Below are 18,422 nucleotides of genomic sequence, written 5' to 3' on the forward strand. Positions count from 1 at the left end.
GTGCATTTCCAGCACGTGCCACGTTGGCGGAGAGCTGCTTCCCCCTCTGCCACCTCCCATCCCCCGGCCACCTCTGCGGCATGGTATCCACACAGAGCCTCTCCTTTCAGGGAAGAATCTTGTTTCCTTTCCATAGAAAATAATTTATTGAAATCACAACTATACATGGATGGGGCACAGACGCAGCCAGTCACAGCGATACCTTACGGACAGTGAGAGAATACATAGGCCATCCACCCCTTCTGTGCAGCCCTGCCCTGCCGCAGGGAGGAGGGGCTGAAGGGGTGGGGGAAGAGAGGGCGGCATGCAGAGATAAGGGGCCTGGAGAACCCACAGACTGATCATTGCACACAGGAGCCCTGGGGCTCGGTACAAGCAGAGCCCAGCACCAGCTAGAGCTCCATCCCTCCCGGAGGCAGCCCTGCACTCCCCCAGACAGACAGACAGACAATTCCATATGTACAGACTTTACACAGAATAAATAAGGGATATTTACAGAGAGGTTTGTGAGCAGCGGCTGGAGCACAAATGGTTAAAACTCCCCCTGCAGCACCGCCCCCAGGGTCTGCACTGGAGTCTCTCCCTTTGCTGCAGCGTCTGGAATGGGAGCTTGGGTCAGCCCCGCTTGGACATGCAAGGCGGGCCCCTCTGCTGGGCATGGCACGCGCCTGCTCGTTTGCAGCCAGGGCATTTGGCGTTTTCCTCCCACAGAGTTTCTGAGTGGAGCCCGGAGCGTGCGGGCGGGGGGCTCAGGGCCGGCTGCCCTGCTCTATCTGCTGGTGCTGGCTGCGCACGGCGAACCTGTTGACGTGCACGGGGATGGGCACCACGATCTTGGGGTTGCGGACGGGCTCACCGGAGCGGTTGTTGACGTTGCCGGCTTTGATGCGTTTCCACTTGGCGCGGCGGTTCTGGAACCAGATCTTGACCTGCACCTCACTGAGCTTGAGGGCATGGGCGATCTGCGAGCGCTCTGTCAGGCTCAGGTACTTCTTGCAGTGGAATTCCTTCTCCAGCTCCAGCAGCTGCTCACTGGTGAAGGCTGTGCGCCTCCGGCGGCTCTTCCCTGGGTTGGAGCCGGGAGGTGCCTGCTCCCCTCCAGAGCTGCTCTTGGGCCTGGGCTTGGGCCCCAGGCAGCTGGCGCTGCTCCCATCCAGGAAGCTCTCGTCCTCGCTGTCAGGCGCAGAGCTCTCCTCTTCCCTCTCACTGCACGGGGTCTCCGCTGATTTCACCTCCAGCTTCTCTTCGTCCGAGCTGTACGCCTTACCATCTGCAGCCAAGACAAACAGCGTTAGCCAGGGCACCTGCACGGAGAAAAGGAGCCAGTTTGCTCTGGAGACACCTGCTGGGAAACCCCGAGGGAGACGTGTTGGGCCAACACCCCCCAGCTCAGAGCCTTGTCTGCACCAGCATCCCTGTGAGGAGCAACAGGGGTCCCAAGGGCAAGGGAGTGCCCAGCACTTTAGCCACCTGCTCTGAGCCAGCCCCGTGGAACAACAGCGAAGCCGTGTCTGCACTAGGGCTCACCCCCGTCACTCCCTCCTACCCCCACCCCACAGCACCAGTGCAAAGCACCAGAACCAGCATAGCCGGAGGAGCCTCCCCCATGCAGCCCATGCCAGGAGCGGGAGGTAAAGGTGAGGGAGAATTTTGGGTTTTGGTGCCCTCCCTCCCATGTGCCTGGAAGTCACCAGGCTCCAGCCCAGACTCAGCAAATCCGAGGCTCACGGGATGAGCCTGTTTGGAGTTGGGGGCTCTGCAGCATGTGTGTGCTTGTGGGGGCAGGGCACATGCTTTGGGAGAGTCTCATTTTCCCCTACAGTTACTGCAATGTCCATCTCCACCTGGCTCTGCTGCTAACTGTCCCAGCGGGGTGCAGCTCTCAGCCCCCTCCGGGGAATAAGTGTCTCTCATTTCCCATCCCCTGCAGCTGGGCCGAGGTTCTGAGCTGCCCTTGTTGAGACGAGGGCTCGCCATTCCAGCTAGCATTAGCCACGCTCACAGAGTGCCTCCTGGACGCTGTGTCACGGACACTTCAACAGTGCCCCAGAGCCAGCCTTCAGCAGGTTCTTCATTGGGCGTGTTCGTTCTGAGCAGAGTCTGGCCAGCTCAGTGGTCCCCAGATTATGGGGAGCACTTCCCTGGGAATCTCGGGGGGTGGGATGGGGGGCACGTGGCAGGGCCTGGGCCAGCCCCCAAGGGGGATGGGAAGGGAGCACCAGCCAGCCCTGCTCTGCCCCCAGCTACACTCTGGCCCCGCCCCTGGCCCCAGCCACAGTGCCAACCCCAGCCTCGGCCCCCAGCTCCCACTGCAGCTCCTAACCCCATCCTAGGCTCCAGCTCTGGCCCTCCAACTACCCCGGGGGAGAGGAGGCACAAACAGATTCCATTATGGGTAAGGGGGGGAGGGGACAGAAAAAGGTTGGGGACCACTGGTCTAGCTTGAGTTTACCATGTTACAGGGAAGTAAGAGAAGCTTGTCATTTACTTCAGTTGCAGACTGAATTCTAGAAACGTAGGGCTGGAGGTCCTCACCTCCAGACCCTGTACTGACGCAGACCCAAGTAAACCATCCCTGACAGGGGTTTGTCCAATGTGACGGGGATTCCACATCCTCCCAGGGATGCCTGTTCCAGACCTGAACTCCCCTGAGAGTTAGGTCAGATACTAGGAAAACTGGCTAGGTTTCCCTGGCTGCACATTAAGCCCATTGCTTCTTGTCCTGCCCCCGGGGAACATGGAGAACAATTGATCCCCATGCTCTTTAGGGCAGCCTGTAATAACCCATTTGAAGGCTATCAGCCCCCCTCAGTCTTCTTCTCTCAAGACTAAATGCCCAGTTTTTTTAACCTTTCCTCACAGGTCAGGTTTTCTGAACATTTGATAATTTTTGCTGCTCTCCTCTGAACTCTCTCCAATGTATCCACTTTCCTAGAGCGCAGCCCCCAGACCCAGACCCAGGACTCCAGCTGAGGCCCCGTGAGTGCCAAGCAGCATGGGACGAATACCTCCTGTGTCTCACACACGAGGCTCCCGACAACAACAACACTGCAGAGTCTGAGTAGCCACTATTGCAGCTGCAGGGACCCTCTGCCCGTTGCACGGTCACTACCCATGCAGTGCCACCCACAGCTCCTTTGCTCTAGCCCAGGGGGTCTCAAACTTCATTGCACGGCAACCCCCTTCTGACAACAAAAATTACTGCATGACCCCAGGAGGGGGAACTGAAGAATGAGCCCACCTGAGCCCTGTGGCTCCAGGCCTGGGGCCTGTAACCTGAGCCCCACCACCCCAGGCTGAAGCTGAAGCCTGAGTCCAGGCAGTGGGGCTTCAGCTTTGGCCCCAGCCCGTCTAACGCCAGCCCTGGCAGCCCCATTAAAATGGGGTCGCGACCCACAGTTTGAGAACCGCTGCCCTAGCAAGCGTTTGCAGGTTGTGCTGTGGTTATAGCTACATAAAGTCACCCAGTCAAGGAACAGAACCAAAAGCACATGACACATGTCTCTCCCCAGCACGCGTGAACAGTCAATGGTGGAAATCTGAAATTTACTTTTGCCAAAAATTGGAACTGTCAAACTGGATGTTGGGTTTTTTCAGGATTTCTGCTGGTTCCGCACATGGACAGCGACAGGATGGGAAGCAACAGCATCAAGAAGCTGGCCCAGGCTTCCAGGAGAGTCATCCTGGCAGCATAGCCCACTCTCTGCAGCTCCGAACCACGCATGTCCATTCTAAACCCAACTTCTACTCCCAGTGCCTTCCTGGAAAACAATCCCCTTCTGTTCTGCCGGGGGAGCAGTGCCAGATTCACAAGGTTTTAAGTCATGGAGCTAAAGAAAAGCAGAGAGTTCATTGTAGATGGGGTTTCGCTTTCTCCTCATTGCTAGCTCAAAGGGATCTATGCCCAGGCAAGCTCCTGGGAACTCAAATTCTTCTGGAGGCTTTGCCAACCAACAGCATCTCCTGGCACAGCTGGCAGCATCTGTAAGCTAAGAAGCTCCACAGATGCAGGGGCCAGCAGCGCCGGTCCAGCATAGAGCCACCTGCGACAGATTGCACAAGGCCAACTGGCCGAGACAAACCCAGCAGAGACTGGAGCTTCCTGGAACAATCTATCTGTTCTCACTGCAGAATTAGCCCAGGCTGGGATGGGTGTTGCCCCAACCACCTCCTTTCCACACAGGAAACCCTCTCACTGGAGGGTGGTGACAGCTTTGCACCTGGGTTAGCCTATGGCCCCAGCAGGCCAGCTAACACCCTGTGCGGTTTTCACTTGGGCTGGTAAGGGAGGGAGGAGACAGGCTATATCACCTGAGTGCTGATAGTCCTGCGATGCTGCAAGAAAGTGGGGTTTTCCTCCTTATTGTGTTGTATGTGAGCCTTACTGTTTCGCATGAATACAGTGTGTGCCTCAGTTTCCCTGTGTATTGCACCAATGGCTAGGTAGTGGGGATAAAAGATGTGTGACTTTTGCAGAGACCCTCAGGGGCTGGTGAGACTGCTCCAGCTGCCTACATGTAAGCAATGGAAGGTGCCCTTCATAACCTGAGAGCCAGGAGCAGGATGTGACCAGGTGACACTTTGCCCGGGAAGCAAGACGAAGACCAGAGAAGGAGCAACGGGGATGCTGGAGGCCAGGCAGCTGGGTCCAGTTCAGTCTGCTGTGGGGGACTCTAGGAAGGAGTGTCTTGGGCATCTGGCCCAGAGTCCCCCCATGATGGCCTTGGCTGAAAGTCACTGATTTCTGTGCTAACAAGTTCTGTTCTATGCTGTGTACATGTTGATTAATAAACCTTCTGTTTTACACACTGGCTGAGAGTCACAGCTGACTGTGGAGTTGGGGTGCAGGGCCCACTGGCTTTCCCAGGAGCCCGCCTGGGCAGACTCACCATGGTGAGGACAGGGATGCTGAATGATCCAAGGTCAGACCCAGGAAGGGGAAGCCATGTAAGCTTCTTGCCCTGGTGAAGGAGTCCTGACTGGCTTCATACAGAGCAGTTCCAGAGCATCGGCCTGGTGACTGTGACAAATGCCTTCCCACAATTCCCCTATGCTCCCAGGACAAAGAAGTTCTCCCACAACTCACTAGGAAAGGAAAAGAGCCCTGGGATGTGTCCGGAGATGTCTGAGTGACACAGACCGGTCAGTGCAGCCCCAGCGAGGACAGGAATGCAGGGAAGGTTCTGCAGGGTGGGTGTTAATGTTACACTCCCAGTCCAAGGATGGTTTCAGATCAGAGGTTCTATTAGACTTAATACGTATTATTAACAAGCCCACAGACACACACGGCCTGCTTAAGCCCCAAGCCAGCTCCGTCTCACTGGGACACAACCAGTCTTCTTGCTTCCCCTCTGTGTTCCCTCTTCAGCAGTGCTCCAACCCACAAAGAGACAGGGCACAACCCTGACGTTCCCTTTGAGTGCCACACTCAGCCCTTGTCCGCACCAGTCACTGCAGCTCTGCCTCCGTAGTGGGATAGCTTCCACACTTGCTCCAGCGATAGCCGGGGTTTTCCCTGTTGCTGTCCCCGCTCTATCCCAGCAGTACCTAGACCGACAGGATTCTGCCCTCCGTCTAGTGCTGTCTGCACCATGGCTTAGGATGGCTGAACTGTCTTGAGGGTGCGAATTTTTCACATCCCATGTGATGTAGCTAGGCTGACCTAAGTTTTAGGTGTAGACCAGGCCTCCCACCCGGGCGAGGCCAGTCCAGGTGCTCAGACCTGGGTGCCAGTCCCCCAAGTTAACTCCACATGGAAGATAGACCCCATAAAGCCCCCAGTCAGGAAGCAGAGATGTTGGAGGTCCGAGCGCTGGGCCCCAGACAGCCCTGTCCAGGCACGAGTCTCCATTCTCCTTCTGCAGCCCTTGCTGATACCTGAGCTCCTCACCACCCCCCGCCCTCGGGGCGGCTGCCCACTAGTGCTAGTAGCCCACCCTGGAGGAGCTGAAAGCATCCCAGGTCCTAGCAGCTGTGCTGAACACGTCCCTTCTGAGAGGTTTCAGAGTAACAGCCGTGTTAGTCTGTATTCGCAAAAAGAAAAGGAGGACTTGTGGCACCTTAGAGACTAACCAATTTATTTGAGCATGAGCTTTCGTGAGCTACAGCTCACTTCATCGGATGCATACCGTGGAAACTGCAGCAGACTTTATATACACACAGAGAATATGAAACAATACCTCCTCCCACCCCACTGTCCTGCTGGTAATAGCTTATCTAAAGTGATCATCAGGTGGGCCATTTCCAGCACAAATCCAGGTTTTCTCACCCTCCACCCCCCCCCCCCCCACCTTCTGAGAGGGTGTCTCCTGGCCGCTGCTGCGGGGAGCTGGGATATGGGCCAGGCCTATCCTCCCCTAAACAGGGCTGTCCTGCGGTCGTCAGAGCTCCGAGTAGAGCAGGCCACATCAGAGAGTTTCCATGCCCCAGAAACATGGCCAGGCCCAGCTGCAGGAAACGCTCTGGGGGCCAAGCTGAGTTGGCAGAGCCAGGACAGCGATCCAGCTACACCCCATCACAGAGGTAGGAGCCACTTCACCCTCAGATCTGCACACATGGCAGTGCCATGCCTAACCTCAGTAACTGGGAGACCAACGGTACTAGCCTGTCCCTGCCTGCCGGGGGTCCGTCACAGCTCACCCTGCACTTTCAGGACAACACGAAGCTCATCTCTAGGCACCGTAGGGACACCCCCCCCCACACGACTAGTCACACAGAATAGTTACCATGTGACTAACTGGTTGCTCAGGGAGGAGTCCCACCCCAACAGCTCCCTTCCCTGCCTGAGAACCCTGGCAAGAGTCAACAAAAGGGTGCCAAGGTCCCCTCGAGGCCCGTCAGCGGCACCTTTGACCCCTGAGGCAAGTCTGTGCTTTGCTGCCCTCCGACCATCCTTCGCTTCTGCGACCCAGACATCCGCACGCCTCAGCGTCTCACAAGCCAGGTGTAGTGAGAGCTTCCAACCATCTCTGAGCCAGGTACTACGTGCTACCAGTGCCCAGAGCCATGCCTGCCTCTGCCTGCTTCCCCCCGGCAGCCAGCAGCACCCATGGGCCTGTCAGCGAAGGAGACGCAGGTTACTGCGACACCAAGGCTGGGCAGCCCCTACCTCACCCTCTACAATCCACGGCCTTCAAGAAGCCACAAGCTGTGAACAGGTCAGACCTGGTCTTATTCCCCTCCCTGCTGGGGGGTGGGACCGAGGACTCCTGCCTCAGCCACATCTCCTCTGTCCCATCCATTCTGGACATCAGGCCCACGGATCCCAAAGTCTCAGTCTAACGCAAGCCAGACAACCTGCCACACAGGGGCCCAGCAACCACCACAGTCGCTATGGGAAGCTGAACCAGCGCACACGTGCTTTGGGGACCCAGCCTGGCTGGGGGTGCAGGGGGGGGGGAAGAGAGAGAATGGGACGCAGCTGTTTGTGGAATCATAGCCCAGTTGTCCCTCTCCAGTCCTGAGGGCTATCAGGACATAAGGGGTTCTCTCAGGTTTGTTCCTTTCCACCCTCACCTCTGCCCCTTGGGTGCAGGGCTGGAACTTCACCTCCATTGAATCTGCTTATGACAAATATTTAACGTTTCCCCAGCCAGAGGAAACCTACAGACTGGAGCAGCCAAAGGATCCTCATGGTCAAATTGCAGCTACCGGTAGCCCCACCATTCGCCCACGACATGCAGCGCAACGGAGCATCTCCAGGGGCTGCTACCAAGTGCTGGCGAGGGGCCTGGCACAGTGGGACATGCGGGTACCAGTGACACAGGGGGGAGAGAGGAGGGCAGGAAAGAGCTCCGCTTCTGGGAGAAGGGCTCCAGCCAAAGGCTCCCACAGCAGCTGGTGCTGGTTCTGATAACAGGGGCCCCAGCTACCAGTACAGAGGCATAAACGGAACAATGCTGGTGCGGTCATAGAGCCCAGGCTAGAAGGGAGAATGGCAACCGGATCAACGCCCAGGTAACGCTTCGGGCCGCTGTTCTGTGGAGCGGCTGGTCCTGGGCACCCACTGTCCCAGCAGTGACGGAACACATAGGTGCCGCCCCCCGTGACCACAGTCAAATGAGGTTCCACGCCTGGAGGAGGGGAGGCCCCATGAAGGGACACTGACAGGGGACTGCAATAGAACAAAGGGGCATGGATGCTACTGAGAAACCCAGGACAATAAGAGACGCTCTGAAGGCAGAGGAGCTGTGGAACAAAAGGGAGCGGGAAGCCAAGAGGAAGCCAATAGGGCTAAATAGCAGGGGGGCCAGGCTATTTGGGCCACACCGAAATCCTTGAAACCTGCCCCAGTGAACCAAACGGGCACATAGGTTACAGCTGGTGAGAGGGGAGCTAGAAGGGCCAAAGTGGGGCTTCACAGCAAAAAGTGGAGGATGGGCCAGTGGTTAAGGCCCTTGCCTAGAATATAGGAGGCCAGTGTTCAATTCCCTGCTTGGCCAAAGGCTTATTTTGGGACCTTGAGCAAGTCACTGTGCCTCACTCCCCCATCTGTGCCGCGGGGAGACCCGCCCTGCCACACCCAGGAGGTGCTCAGGTGATGGGGCCAGAGAAGTATCACAGATGCACATGTAACAGGTGCAAAAACAAACTAGAGATTCCTTACGTCCATCAGAAGCAAGAAGCCTGTGAAGAACTGGGGGGAGGGGGGGTCCACTGGATAACCGGGGATTAAAGGGAGCAATTAAGGAAGCCAAAAACATTGCTGAGAAGCAAAGTGATTTCTTTGCGTCGGTCTCCATGCGGAGATTCCCATCCAGGCCCTGTCTTTTCTCACTATAAAGTCGAGATGCTCAAGGAGATCAAGGTAGCAGCGGAAGAAGTGCTGAAGCAAACTGATCATTTACAAAAGCCACAAGTCCCCAGGCCCAGATGCTCCCTCGCCGAGTTCTGAAGGCATTTGAATAGGAAGTGTGGAGCTGCTAGCAAAATATACAACCTCTTATTAAAAGCCAGCTACAGTCACCAGCTACTGAAGGGTAGCAAATGCATTTTAAGAGAGGATCTTACAGATCAGTCAGCCTCACATCTGTACCTGGGAAACTGGATGAAGTTATAATTTAAAATAGTCTATTACAACACCTGGTAGATCACACTAGGAGAGGGCTAACCCGCACATTGTCTGCAAAGGAAAATCACGTTTAGAATTGTAGGACTGGAAGTCCTCGCCAGTCCAGTCCCCTGCCCTCATGGCAGGACTACGCATTATCCAGACCATCCCTGACAGATGATTATCCAACCTGCTCTTAAAAATCTCCAATGATGGAGATTCCACCACCTGCCTGGGCAATTTATTCCAGTGCCGAACCACCCTGACAGGTCGGAGGTTTTTCCTAACGTCCAACCTAAACCGCCCTGGCTGCAAATTAAGCCCATTGCTCCTTGTTCTCCTTAACCTCTGCGGGTAGGACAATTCACCTTCCTCCTCCTTGTAACAACCTTTTATGTACTTGAAAACTGTTATATCCCTTCTCAGGCTTCTCCGGACCAAACAAATGCAATTTTTTGAGTCTTCCCTCATGGGTCATGTTTTCTAGACCTTTAATTTGGCTGATCTTAGAATTATCTGAACATGTCAATAAACTAAATGGGTAAAGGGGACTGTCTGACAATTTATTTAGATTTTCAAAAGACTGTCAGAGACCAAGGTGTAAAAGGGAAGGTGCTGGAACTGGTAAAAAAAGAGCAATAAGTCACCAGAACAAAATATGTATGTACCCAAGAGACCTGAAGTAGCTGAGCTGCTAACAAAGGCAGCTAACCACAGCAGAGGATTGAAGAGGAGCCAACTTTATACCTATCTTTGAAAAAGGTGCAAGTCAGGATTCTGGGAATTACAGACCCCTGAGCCTTACTTCACTTTCATCCAATGTATTTAACAAAGAATGATAAACAGAGGAGCTTGAGATACCAGGGACAAAGTGTGGGGGGGGGGGGAGAGGAGGGAGGGGTCTTAATGTTTTCCATGAGTCCTGGGTGTGCTTCAGTTCCCCTATTACCCAAATGCCTCAAAGTGGACAAGAGTGTGATGTTCGCAGAGACCCTCGTGGGCAGGCCTCACTGCCTCCAGCTGCCTGCCTACAGAGGAGGAGTGGACACTCTCTAACCTGGCAACTGATGGCCAAGGCGCCTCAACCAGCAGCCGCAAGCTGGAGCAAGGAGAGGTGGAGTTCGGGTGACCCGTTTCCTAGAAAAGAGAACCTGGGACGGAGTAGAAGCAGCTGGGTGTGTCAGAGGTTGGGCTGCTGGAAACGAGTCCGTCTCTTGGCTTGGGGCTCTGTAGGGAGGGAAGAGCTCTGGACCCCCCCCCCCAAGATGGGCTTTGCTAAATGTTCCCGATTTCTGTAGGAACAGGAGCTGTTCTACGCGGTGCTCCAGTTGTCTATTAAACCTTCTGTTTTACATACTGGCTGAGAGTCACTCCTAACTGCGGAGTTGGGGTGCAGGGCACTTTGGGAAGGCTGTGCAAGGCTTCCCCCCGTTTCCCATCCAGGTGGGCTCATGGTGTGAACAGGGGGCTGAATGCTCCGAGGTGAGACCCAGGAGGAGGGGGCTTGCCCTGGTGACAGCGCGCCCCGGGGGCCGTCCCACAGCCAGAGGCCCCCTCTGGCTTCATTCCCAGGGTTCCAGAGCGCCCAGCCCCTGCACCGGGGACACAAGGCTGCCCGACTTCTGCAGAGGAAATGTATTAGAAAATGTCTCGGGTATCAGAATCCTTTGTGCAAGAAAAACTATAGCTGAAGGAGAACAGGTTGCCAGTTTGTTCGGATTTCTCAAGACTGTTGATGCTCTGGAGGGAGCTAAGTAAAGGCAGGATGAGAGCGCGGGTTCAGTCATAGATCAGAAACCAGAGAGGGGCAGCACCAAGAGGCGGGTTAAAAGATCAGATGGACTGGGACTGGGTCCAGGGCTTAATCCCTCCTGGTCTGCAGAGGAGGGTGAGCAGGAGGGGGAAGCCCGCACACGACATACAATTATTCAGGTTGCCAGGAGGCCAGAGAAGACGGAAGAACCAGGCCCAGCCTGGGGACGGCCAGGGATGGCATTTCGCAGCGATCAGGGTAGGAAATGCCCTTGAAGGAATCATGCTAACCACGCGTACACCTCGTGGGGTCTAACTCAGCTGCTGGGGAAGGGCCTGGAACCTCCTCGGAGAGGCGCCAGGAGCCTGAGCCCAGCGGTAATACAAGCGAATGTGACATTAGGGGGCCAAGGCCAGGTGCCCAGCGCCCGTCACTGGGTCTCAGAGGAGACCGCAGAATTCAGGACAGGCGATGCAAACGCCCGGAGGCAGGGAACACACGTCTGCGAAGAGCTAGAGAGACCGGGCCTGTTCAGAGGGGACATCAGAGGGACTCAAACAACAAGTTAGGCAGCCCCCCCCCCGCGCACCCCAAGTTACTCCAGCCAGGCCTCCCGCAGGCTGGGGAGGAAGCCAGAGGCGGCGGCTGGGGCCCAGGGAAGCAACTGGCTAGGAGAAGTAGCCGCAGACGATCACCTGTTTCCTGACAAGGGGAAAACTGATGAGGGGGCCCCAGACTCCCCCGGGCTTCCGGGGGCTCGGCTGCTGAGATCTAGAAACGCCCCGCCCCCCGAAGGTCCCTCCCTGGGCGGGCTGGGGGCTCCCCGGAGCGGTGATTGCAGCCCCGACCACTGGGGAGCTGCTTTTCGGACATAGGGGCTGGCCGGGCGCGCTCTGCGGTGCCGGGGTTTGCCAGCCCCCCACGTTGCAGTTGCTTGGCTGCCCGAGCGGCGCAGGAGGCCTGTGGGTCCCCGTCTCTCTGATGGGGGCAGGGGGGACTTGGACCCTCCGGCAGCTGCTGTGGGAATAAAGCCGCCAGCTGCTCCCGTCCCTGCGGGGCGCCGGGCACCGCCAGACCGGGTCGCAGCTCGATCCCCGCTGCCGCCGGGGAGCAGCTCCCACAGCTGGGCGCCAGCACCTCGGAGAGCGCCGCGCCCAGGCGCTGGGAGCGGGCCGAGGGGAGCCTGGACCCGACTCCGGGTACCCTCTGCAGGACGCACGGCGGGGCCCGGCTCCGGACCATTCAGCTGAGCTGCGGCCAGCGGCTGCGGGGGCGGGGGCGGGGGCGGGACGACTCCCAGACGTCCCGCCTGCAACCACCGACACCCCTAGCGCTACCCGCTGGGCACCTCCCTCCCGTTCCGACACCCACCCCCGCAAACCCCGGATACCCCTGCGCGCGCAGACCCACCCCCAGCCAGAAATCCTCCCATGCCGCCACACCTTGCCCCCCCCCCCGAGAGACCCCAGCACAGCCACCTGCGCACCCCCCAACTCTATCCCCGCTGGACCCCCCCCCAAGCACACACACCCCAGCCAGAAATCCTCCCATGCCGCCACACCTTGCCCCCCCCCCCGAGAGACCCCAGCACAGCCACCTGCGCACCCCCCAACTCTATCCCCGCTGGACCCCCCCCCAGCACACACACACCCCAGCCAGAAATCCTCCCATGCCGCCACACCTTGCCCCCCCACCTACCCGACACCCCCCGCCGGCACAGCCACCTGCCCCCCCCGACTCTGTCCCCGCCGGGCACCCCCTGCCCTCCCAAGCCCCCGCCCCGCGCACCCCCCCGCGCGCAGACCCACCCCGGGCCGGAAATCTCTCCATTTGCCACACCTTGGCGCACAAGCCCACCCGACCCCTGCTTCCGGACACCCCCGGCACGGGCACCCCTGCGCCCCCCGAACCCTATCTCCCCTGGACACCCCCAACCCGCCCCGACAGCTCTTGGCGCAGCGACCCACCTGCGCACACCCAACACCCCCCCTCCAACCCGCCACCCTGGGAGCACCCACTCACCGGACACCCCATCCCCGCCGGACACTCCCTCCGTGGCGCGCACAGCCCCCCATCACCGAAGTGTAATTAAACACCCCCGAAGCCCGGCACTGGGCTGCCCGCACACACGCGGGATCTTGGGTCCCGTCCCGCCGGGGGCTGCTGGGGCAGGTGTCTCACACGCCTAGGCGGCCGGGAGCGGAGGGGGCAGCTACAGCCGGGTCTGTCCCGAGCCGAGCCCAGCCCGGGAGCCGCGAGGGGAGCGGCGCTCACCGCCCCTTCTCCCTCGGGCCTGGGCTTCCCACTCACCGGCCACTTCTATTCCCAGGGCAGCCCGTGGGGAGCTCAGGCCGGGGTGGGAGCCTGCTCCGGAGGGAGACCCCTCCCCTGCCCGCCAGCCCGGGGCAGAGGGGGCTGGGGGCCGAAGAACCGAGACCCGCGGAGCCTGCGCCGCCTCTGGAGCAATCCCTGCGGGGGGGCGGCCCGCAACCCTTCTCCCCCCCCGCCCCAGCACACAGCTGGGGTTATCTGAGGGCTCCCGCCCCTGGCACAGCAGAGGGGGCCTCCACCGGAAACCCCTTTCCCGCCCCATCGGCCACTCCCCCCGCCCCCCACGTCTACCTGCCCCTGCAGCCACCTTACCCCCCCGCCCCAACTCTACGCCCCCCAACGGCGGCTCCACCAGCCTCCAGGGCCCTGCCCCCCGCAGTCCCACCGCGCCCCCCGGATTATTCCATGCCTACAGACCCCTTCCCCACACACCCCGGTCTGCCCGGCCCCCTGCACCTCAGCCTCGGCTCCCCCTGCAACGCCCCTCACCTCCAGCACCGGCTTCCCCTGCAGCCCACCAACCTCGGCTCCCCCCGCCCCTCCCGCTGCAGCCTCCTTTACCCCAACCCGTTTCCCCCTCCCCCTGCAGTCCCCCTTAGCCCCCTAATTCCGGCTCCCCCCGCCCCTCCCGCTGCAGCCTCCTTTACCCCAACCCGTTTCCCCCCTCCCCCTGCAGTCCCCCCTAGCCCCCTAATTCCGGCTCCCCCTGCCCCTCCCGCTGCAGCCTCCTTTACCCCAACCCGTTTCCCCCCTCCCCCTGCAGTCCCCCTTAGCCCCCTAATTCCGGCTCCCCCCGCCCCTCCCGCTGCAGCCTCCTTTACCCCAACCCGTTTCCCCCCTCCCCCTGCAGTCCCCCCTAGCCCCCTAATTCCGGCTCCCCCTGCCCCTCCCGCTGCAGCCTCCTTTACCCCAACCCGTTTCCCCCTCCCCCTGCAGTCCCCCTTAGCCCCCTAATTCCGGCTCCCCCTGCCCCTCCTTATTAGTCCACCCCACAGCCCTCTTCTCCCAGGAAGCTCCACACTCGCCCATCGCTCCCCTCTGGACCTCCGATCCCCACTGCAGCCCCCTACCCTCCTCCAACGCCGGCACAACCCGTCCCCAAGGTCCCTTCCCCTCCTTCAGCCCTGGTCCCAGCGCCTCCCAGGACGCTCCCCGCAACTCCGGCTCTGTTTGTTCCCGGGGTGTCTCCTCCGCAGAGCCCCTCCCTCGTGCCTCCTTTCCCAGGTCTTTCCCCTGTAGCCCCCTTGTTCCCTCCACCCCCAGCTCTCCCGCTCCGTCTGCACCCGATCGCTCCCCACCCCAGCAGCCCCCTGCCCCAGTAGCCGGAGCCGATAAAGGGTACGGACCCCTTCGCGCCCAGGCTGCTCGGGCGGGATCGCTACCCGCAGAGGGCAGGGACCGCGCCGCGCTTTGCGCACGGAACAGGGCTGGCGGCTCGCTCTGCTCCAGGGGGACGCTCCGGTCCCGGCTGCGGCACCCGTGAGAGGGGTCAGCGTCCGCCCCGCAGAAAGTTCCGCTGGCCTAGACTGGGCTTGCGGCTGCAGCCCGGCTCTTACCTGCCAGGCTGGGGAAGGGGTCCGGGAAGTGTAGCGGCTGCTCGGGAGGCCCCTTGTCCCTGGCCGGGGGCAGCTCCTCCGCCTCCAGGCTCTCGGCGCTCCGCCGGCAGCCCGGCTCCGGGTTGGTGCGCGCCGCCGGCAACTCCTGCGCCGGGTAGAACCCGTCGGGGGGCTCGCTGAAGTTGGGCAGCGCCGTAGTGAGCGCCACCATGGAGGGCACCCCCTGCCCCAGGCTGGCGCAGAAGGTGTTGGTGAGGCGGCCGGCGAAGGAGGCCAGCGGGGCGAGCGGGGGGAGGCCGGACTGCAGGGGCGCGTGCGACAGCGCCTGGGGCAGCACCAGCGGCCGGTAGGGCATGAACATGGGGTAGCCGGTGTAGAGCAGGTGGCCGGAGCGCGGCGGCGGGGTCCCGATCAGCGAGTCGATGGAGAAGGCGGCCCCTTGGCCGCTGGGTCTCTGCATGGCGAGCGGGCGCGGAGCGCCTCCCGGGCCGGCTGCGCCCCCACCTCCCCACGGGTTCCAGCCGCCGCCAACTTGCTGGGCCGCCCGGCTGCTCCCGGGCCCGCGGTGCCCCGGCTCTGCGCCGCGCGGGGCGCGGGGGGCCCCGGCTCTGCGCCGCGCAGGGCCCCGACTCTGCGCCGCGCGGGGCTCCCCCTCTGCGCCGCGCGGGGCTCCCCCTCTGCGCCGCGCGGGGCTCCCCCTCTGCGCCGCGCGGGATGCCTGGGTCCTCGGGTCCCTTTCTCACGATCCCCCGGTCCCGCGGGCTTCGGGCTCGCCGCCCCCAGGCTCCTGCGCCGCAGCCCGTGCCCCGGAGCCCCGGCAGCGCTGCCTGCCCGCTGCCTTCGAGGGCTGGAGTGGCGGCGCGCTCCGAGGCTCCCCGCAGCCCGGCTCAGCGCGGGGGGGCGGGGGAGGGGTGTCGCCCTCCGGACTCATCCATCTTCCTCACGCCACGCCTGAGTTCCCCCTTAGCCCGCTCGGGGGGCAGGGCCCGGCCCCCGGCGCGCCCGGCCTGGGAAGGCGCCGCCCCCCTCCCGCCTAATCAGCTGTGATTAACGCTGATTGATGATCGGTAATTACTGAGGCCGGAGCACAAGGGAGCCGCACAAGGGCGCTTTTGTCGGCTGGGGCGGGCGGGACGGGGGCGGCGCGGCCAGACAGATGCTTTCGCCCGGCCACTTGTCAAGCCTTTCTGCGGCGCTTTGGCTGGGACTGAATGGGCGGAGGGGGTAATGGATGGGAGCGGGGATAATGGGGGGGCCGGGGAGACCGAGGGGGTGATGGGGGAATGGTTGCGGGGTAACGGGCTGGGCGGCGGGATAATGGGGAGAGCGGGGGGCCGAGGGGGGCAACGGGCCAGGGGGATAATGAGGGGAGCGGGCCGGGGGGCGGGATAATGGGAGCAGGGCGAAGGAACGGGCCAGGGCGCAGCTCCCCGAATCCCGCACGCAGGAACCGGCCGCCCCCCAGCTGCTGCCCGCGGCACCCGGCGAAGTCCCGGGACCGAACCGGGCCGGGCCGGCGGCTGCACGTCGGAGCTAGAGCCCCGCGCGGTGCTGATTGGCGCTGATTGCCCCCTTGAGCTGGCCGCGGAGTCTCCTGAACCGGCCCCTGATTGCGGGAGGCGGCGGACCCCGCCGCGGCTGATTAATCCGGAGGGTCGGCATGCTAATTGCTCGGCAACTCCCAGCCCCAGCCCCTCCGTGCGGGGGGAAGCAGAAACCCCGCCCCGGGTGCCCGGCCTGGTGCAGTTATCCCCTCACACCCAGGACAGTCCCAGGCTCTCCTGGTCCCGCTCTGTTCTCCCCACCAAGGCCCCAGGAGGGGACTGGCCCCCTGGACACCAGGCAGGAGCTCAGCTTGCCCCAGTGAGGGGTCCCTCCACCCGGGCTGTGGGCGCTGGGGCCTTTCCCAGCGGTGCCTGCTGCCAGAGGGGCTGTGGCTTTCACAGAACAGGAGGGGAGAAGGGGCTGGCTCAGCCCTACAGGCACTGCACCAGCAAGGGGCCCCCAGCCCCATTGCCCTCTGGATCAGTGAAGGCAGGGGTGGGTCCTGCTGGTTGGGCTGGGGGCTGCCCTTCCCATTCCCCAGGCTTCTGGGGGGGTGGGAGGGTATGTCACAGCCCAGCACCAACCTGGGGCATAATCCCCCTGCTGATTGACGGGGAGCCTGGCAGATCCAGCCCCCAGCAAAGTGCTGGCAGGGGCCTGCCCTGCCCCCCAGCTGTCCTGGCTCCCCCACCCTGTGGAATCCACCCTGAGCTCTGTCTTGTCTCTGTTGTGGGACCTGCTGCAGGGCCCACTGGGCAGTGCCTACCCCAGGAGCTCCTCTCACCTGCCGGCCCTGTGCCTGCAGCCGGTGCACTGCAGGGGCTGGCCAAGTGCTTAACTTGGGCCAAGTCCCTGCAGCTCAGAGGCCTGGCAGGGCTGGGCTTGCCTCCCCTAGTCAGTTATGAAAGTAAAAAAATTGCTTGAACCCAGGCACCTCTTTCATGAGTAATTAAGCCCTGCAGCAGCCACAGTCCTTGGCATAGGGCTTGTTCCTAGCCCTGGAACTGCAGCTCCCAGCAGCATGGCCCACCCCTGGCTCCCCCCAGTGCCCACTAGGAGCCTCTCCAGATGCCCCCCCTGGGGGGGCAGGTTCTTGCCTGTCTCTCTCGGTCCCCTGCTTGGGCCCCCCAATGCATAGACCGAGAACAACAATCCCCCCCCTGCTTCTCCAGCTCAGCAGCTCTGGCCTCTGCACACTGGCCTGGGGCCCTGCAGACCCCAGCCCCAGCCCCAAAGCAGTCAGTGACCTGTTCTGGGCCTTAGGACAGCAGCCCTCTGCCGGCTGCTGCTCTTGCAGCTGCATTGGCTACTTGTGAAATCTAGTGCCAATTTCCCTTCTCTATCCCAGTGAGACTAGGGAGGGAGGGGTTTGGTCACTGGCACACCTGAGCTGCAGCCCCAGGGCAGGGTCCATGCTGCTGTCCTTAGTGGGCTAGCTGGCCCCTGTTTACCAGGGCCAGGAGGCTCAGGCCCAGCTGCGGTGCGCACACACCCCCTTGTCTTTAGGCGAGTCTGCTCCTCTCCTGCAGTCCTGCTCTCGCTAAGGCACTGGCATTGCTGAGTAACCAGCTCAAAGCACAAGGAACTCGCCCCCCCACCCAGTTAGTTACAGTCAGTCAGCAGGAGGCAGGCCGCAAGTAGGCCAGTTCAAAGAGTTTAATTGTATTATAACTTTCAAAGGAGATAATTTTGGAGTTTAGGCTTTGTAACTGCCCCCAGGGCAGTCAGAGTCCTGGCAATTAGTTATTCCCATTTCACCGCTGCTTGAGCTCGCAGTGAGACCCCTCCCCCAGGGACAAGTCCCACCTCCACAGTTCTGCAACTTTCCAGTCTACATTTTAGATATTGCTTGGGTTAATTCCCTCAGTAGCATCTCGCAATGACCATGAGCATCAGCTCATTCTCAGCTCTTAGCAGAAACCACCCAGGACCCCTTCAGTGAAATATTGAGAAGCTGATCGGACAAAAAGGTAACACACCTCCTAGGTCTATCTGTGCCACGCCTTTTCCCTCTGCACTCTCCTGGCTCCCAGGCTGGGCAGCCAGCATGAACAGGGGCTTCAGCTCACTGTGTCTGCTGCTCACCTGTCCAGCCAGAATTGGATGCTCACGTGCATGTGACCATTAGCCAGGATGGGCAGGGATGGTGTCCTCACCCTCTGTTTGCCAAAAGCTGGGAATGAGCGAC

General features: G+C 61.0%; 1 protein-coding gene across 1 annotated transcript; it reads right to left on the reverse strand.

Annotated features, from left to right (window-relative positions):
* Positions 1–749: 749 nt before the first annotated feature.
* GBX1 (gastrulation brain homeobox 1) lies at positions 750–15,149 on the reverse strand. Its single transcript, XM_073329606.1, has 2 exons — positions 14,690–15,149; positions 750–1,270 (listed from the first exon to the last, which is right to left on the reverse strand). The coding sequence occupies exons 1-2, from the start codon at positions 15,147–15,149 to the stop codon at positions 750–752; spliced, it is 981 nt and encodes a 326-aa protein (XP_073185707.1).
* Positions 15,150–18,422: the final 3,273 nt, after the last annotated feature.

Source organism: Lepidochelys kempii, chromosome 2, assembly GCF_965140265.1.
Source record: "Lepidochelys kempii isolate rLepKem1 chromosome 2, rLepKem1.hap2, whole genome shotgun sequence".
NCBI lineage: Eukaryota > Metazoa > Chordata > Testudines > Cheloniidae > Lepidochelys > Lepidochelys kempii.

Bases quoted from the DNA above. Each gene is read 5' to 3' on its own strand.
- GBX1 (XM_073329606.1), bottom strand. From the start codon at position 15,149: ATGCAGAGACCCAGCGGCCAAGGGGCCGCCTTCTCCATCGACTCGCTG. The intron at 1,271-14,689 runs GTAAGAGCCGGG...TCTTGGCTGCAG, and splicing joins CCCCTTCCCCAGCCTGGCAG to ATGGTAAGGCGTACAGCTCG.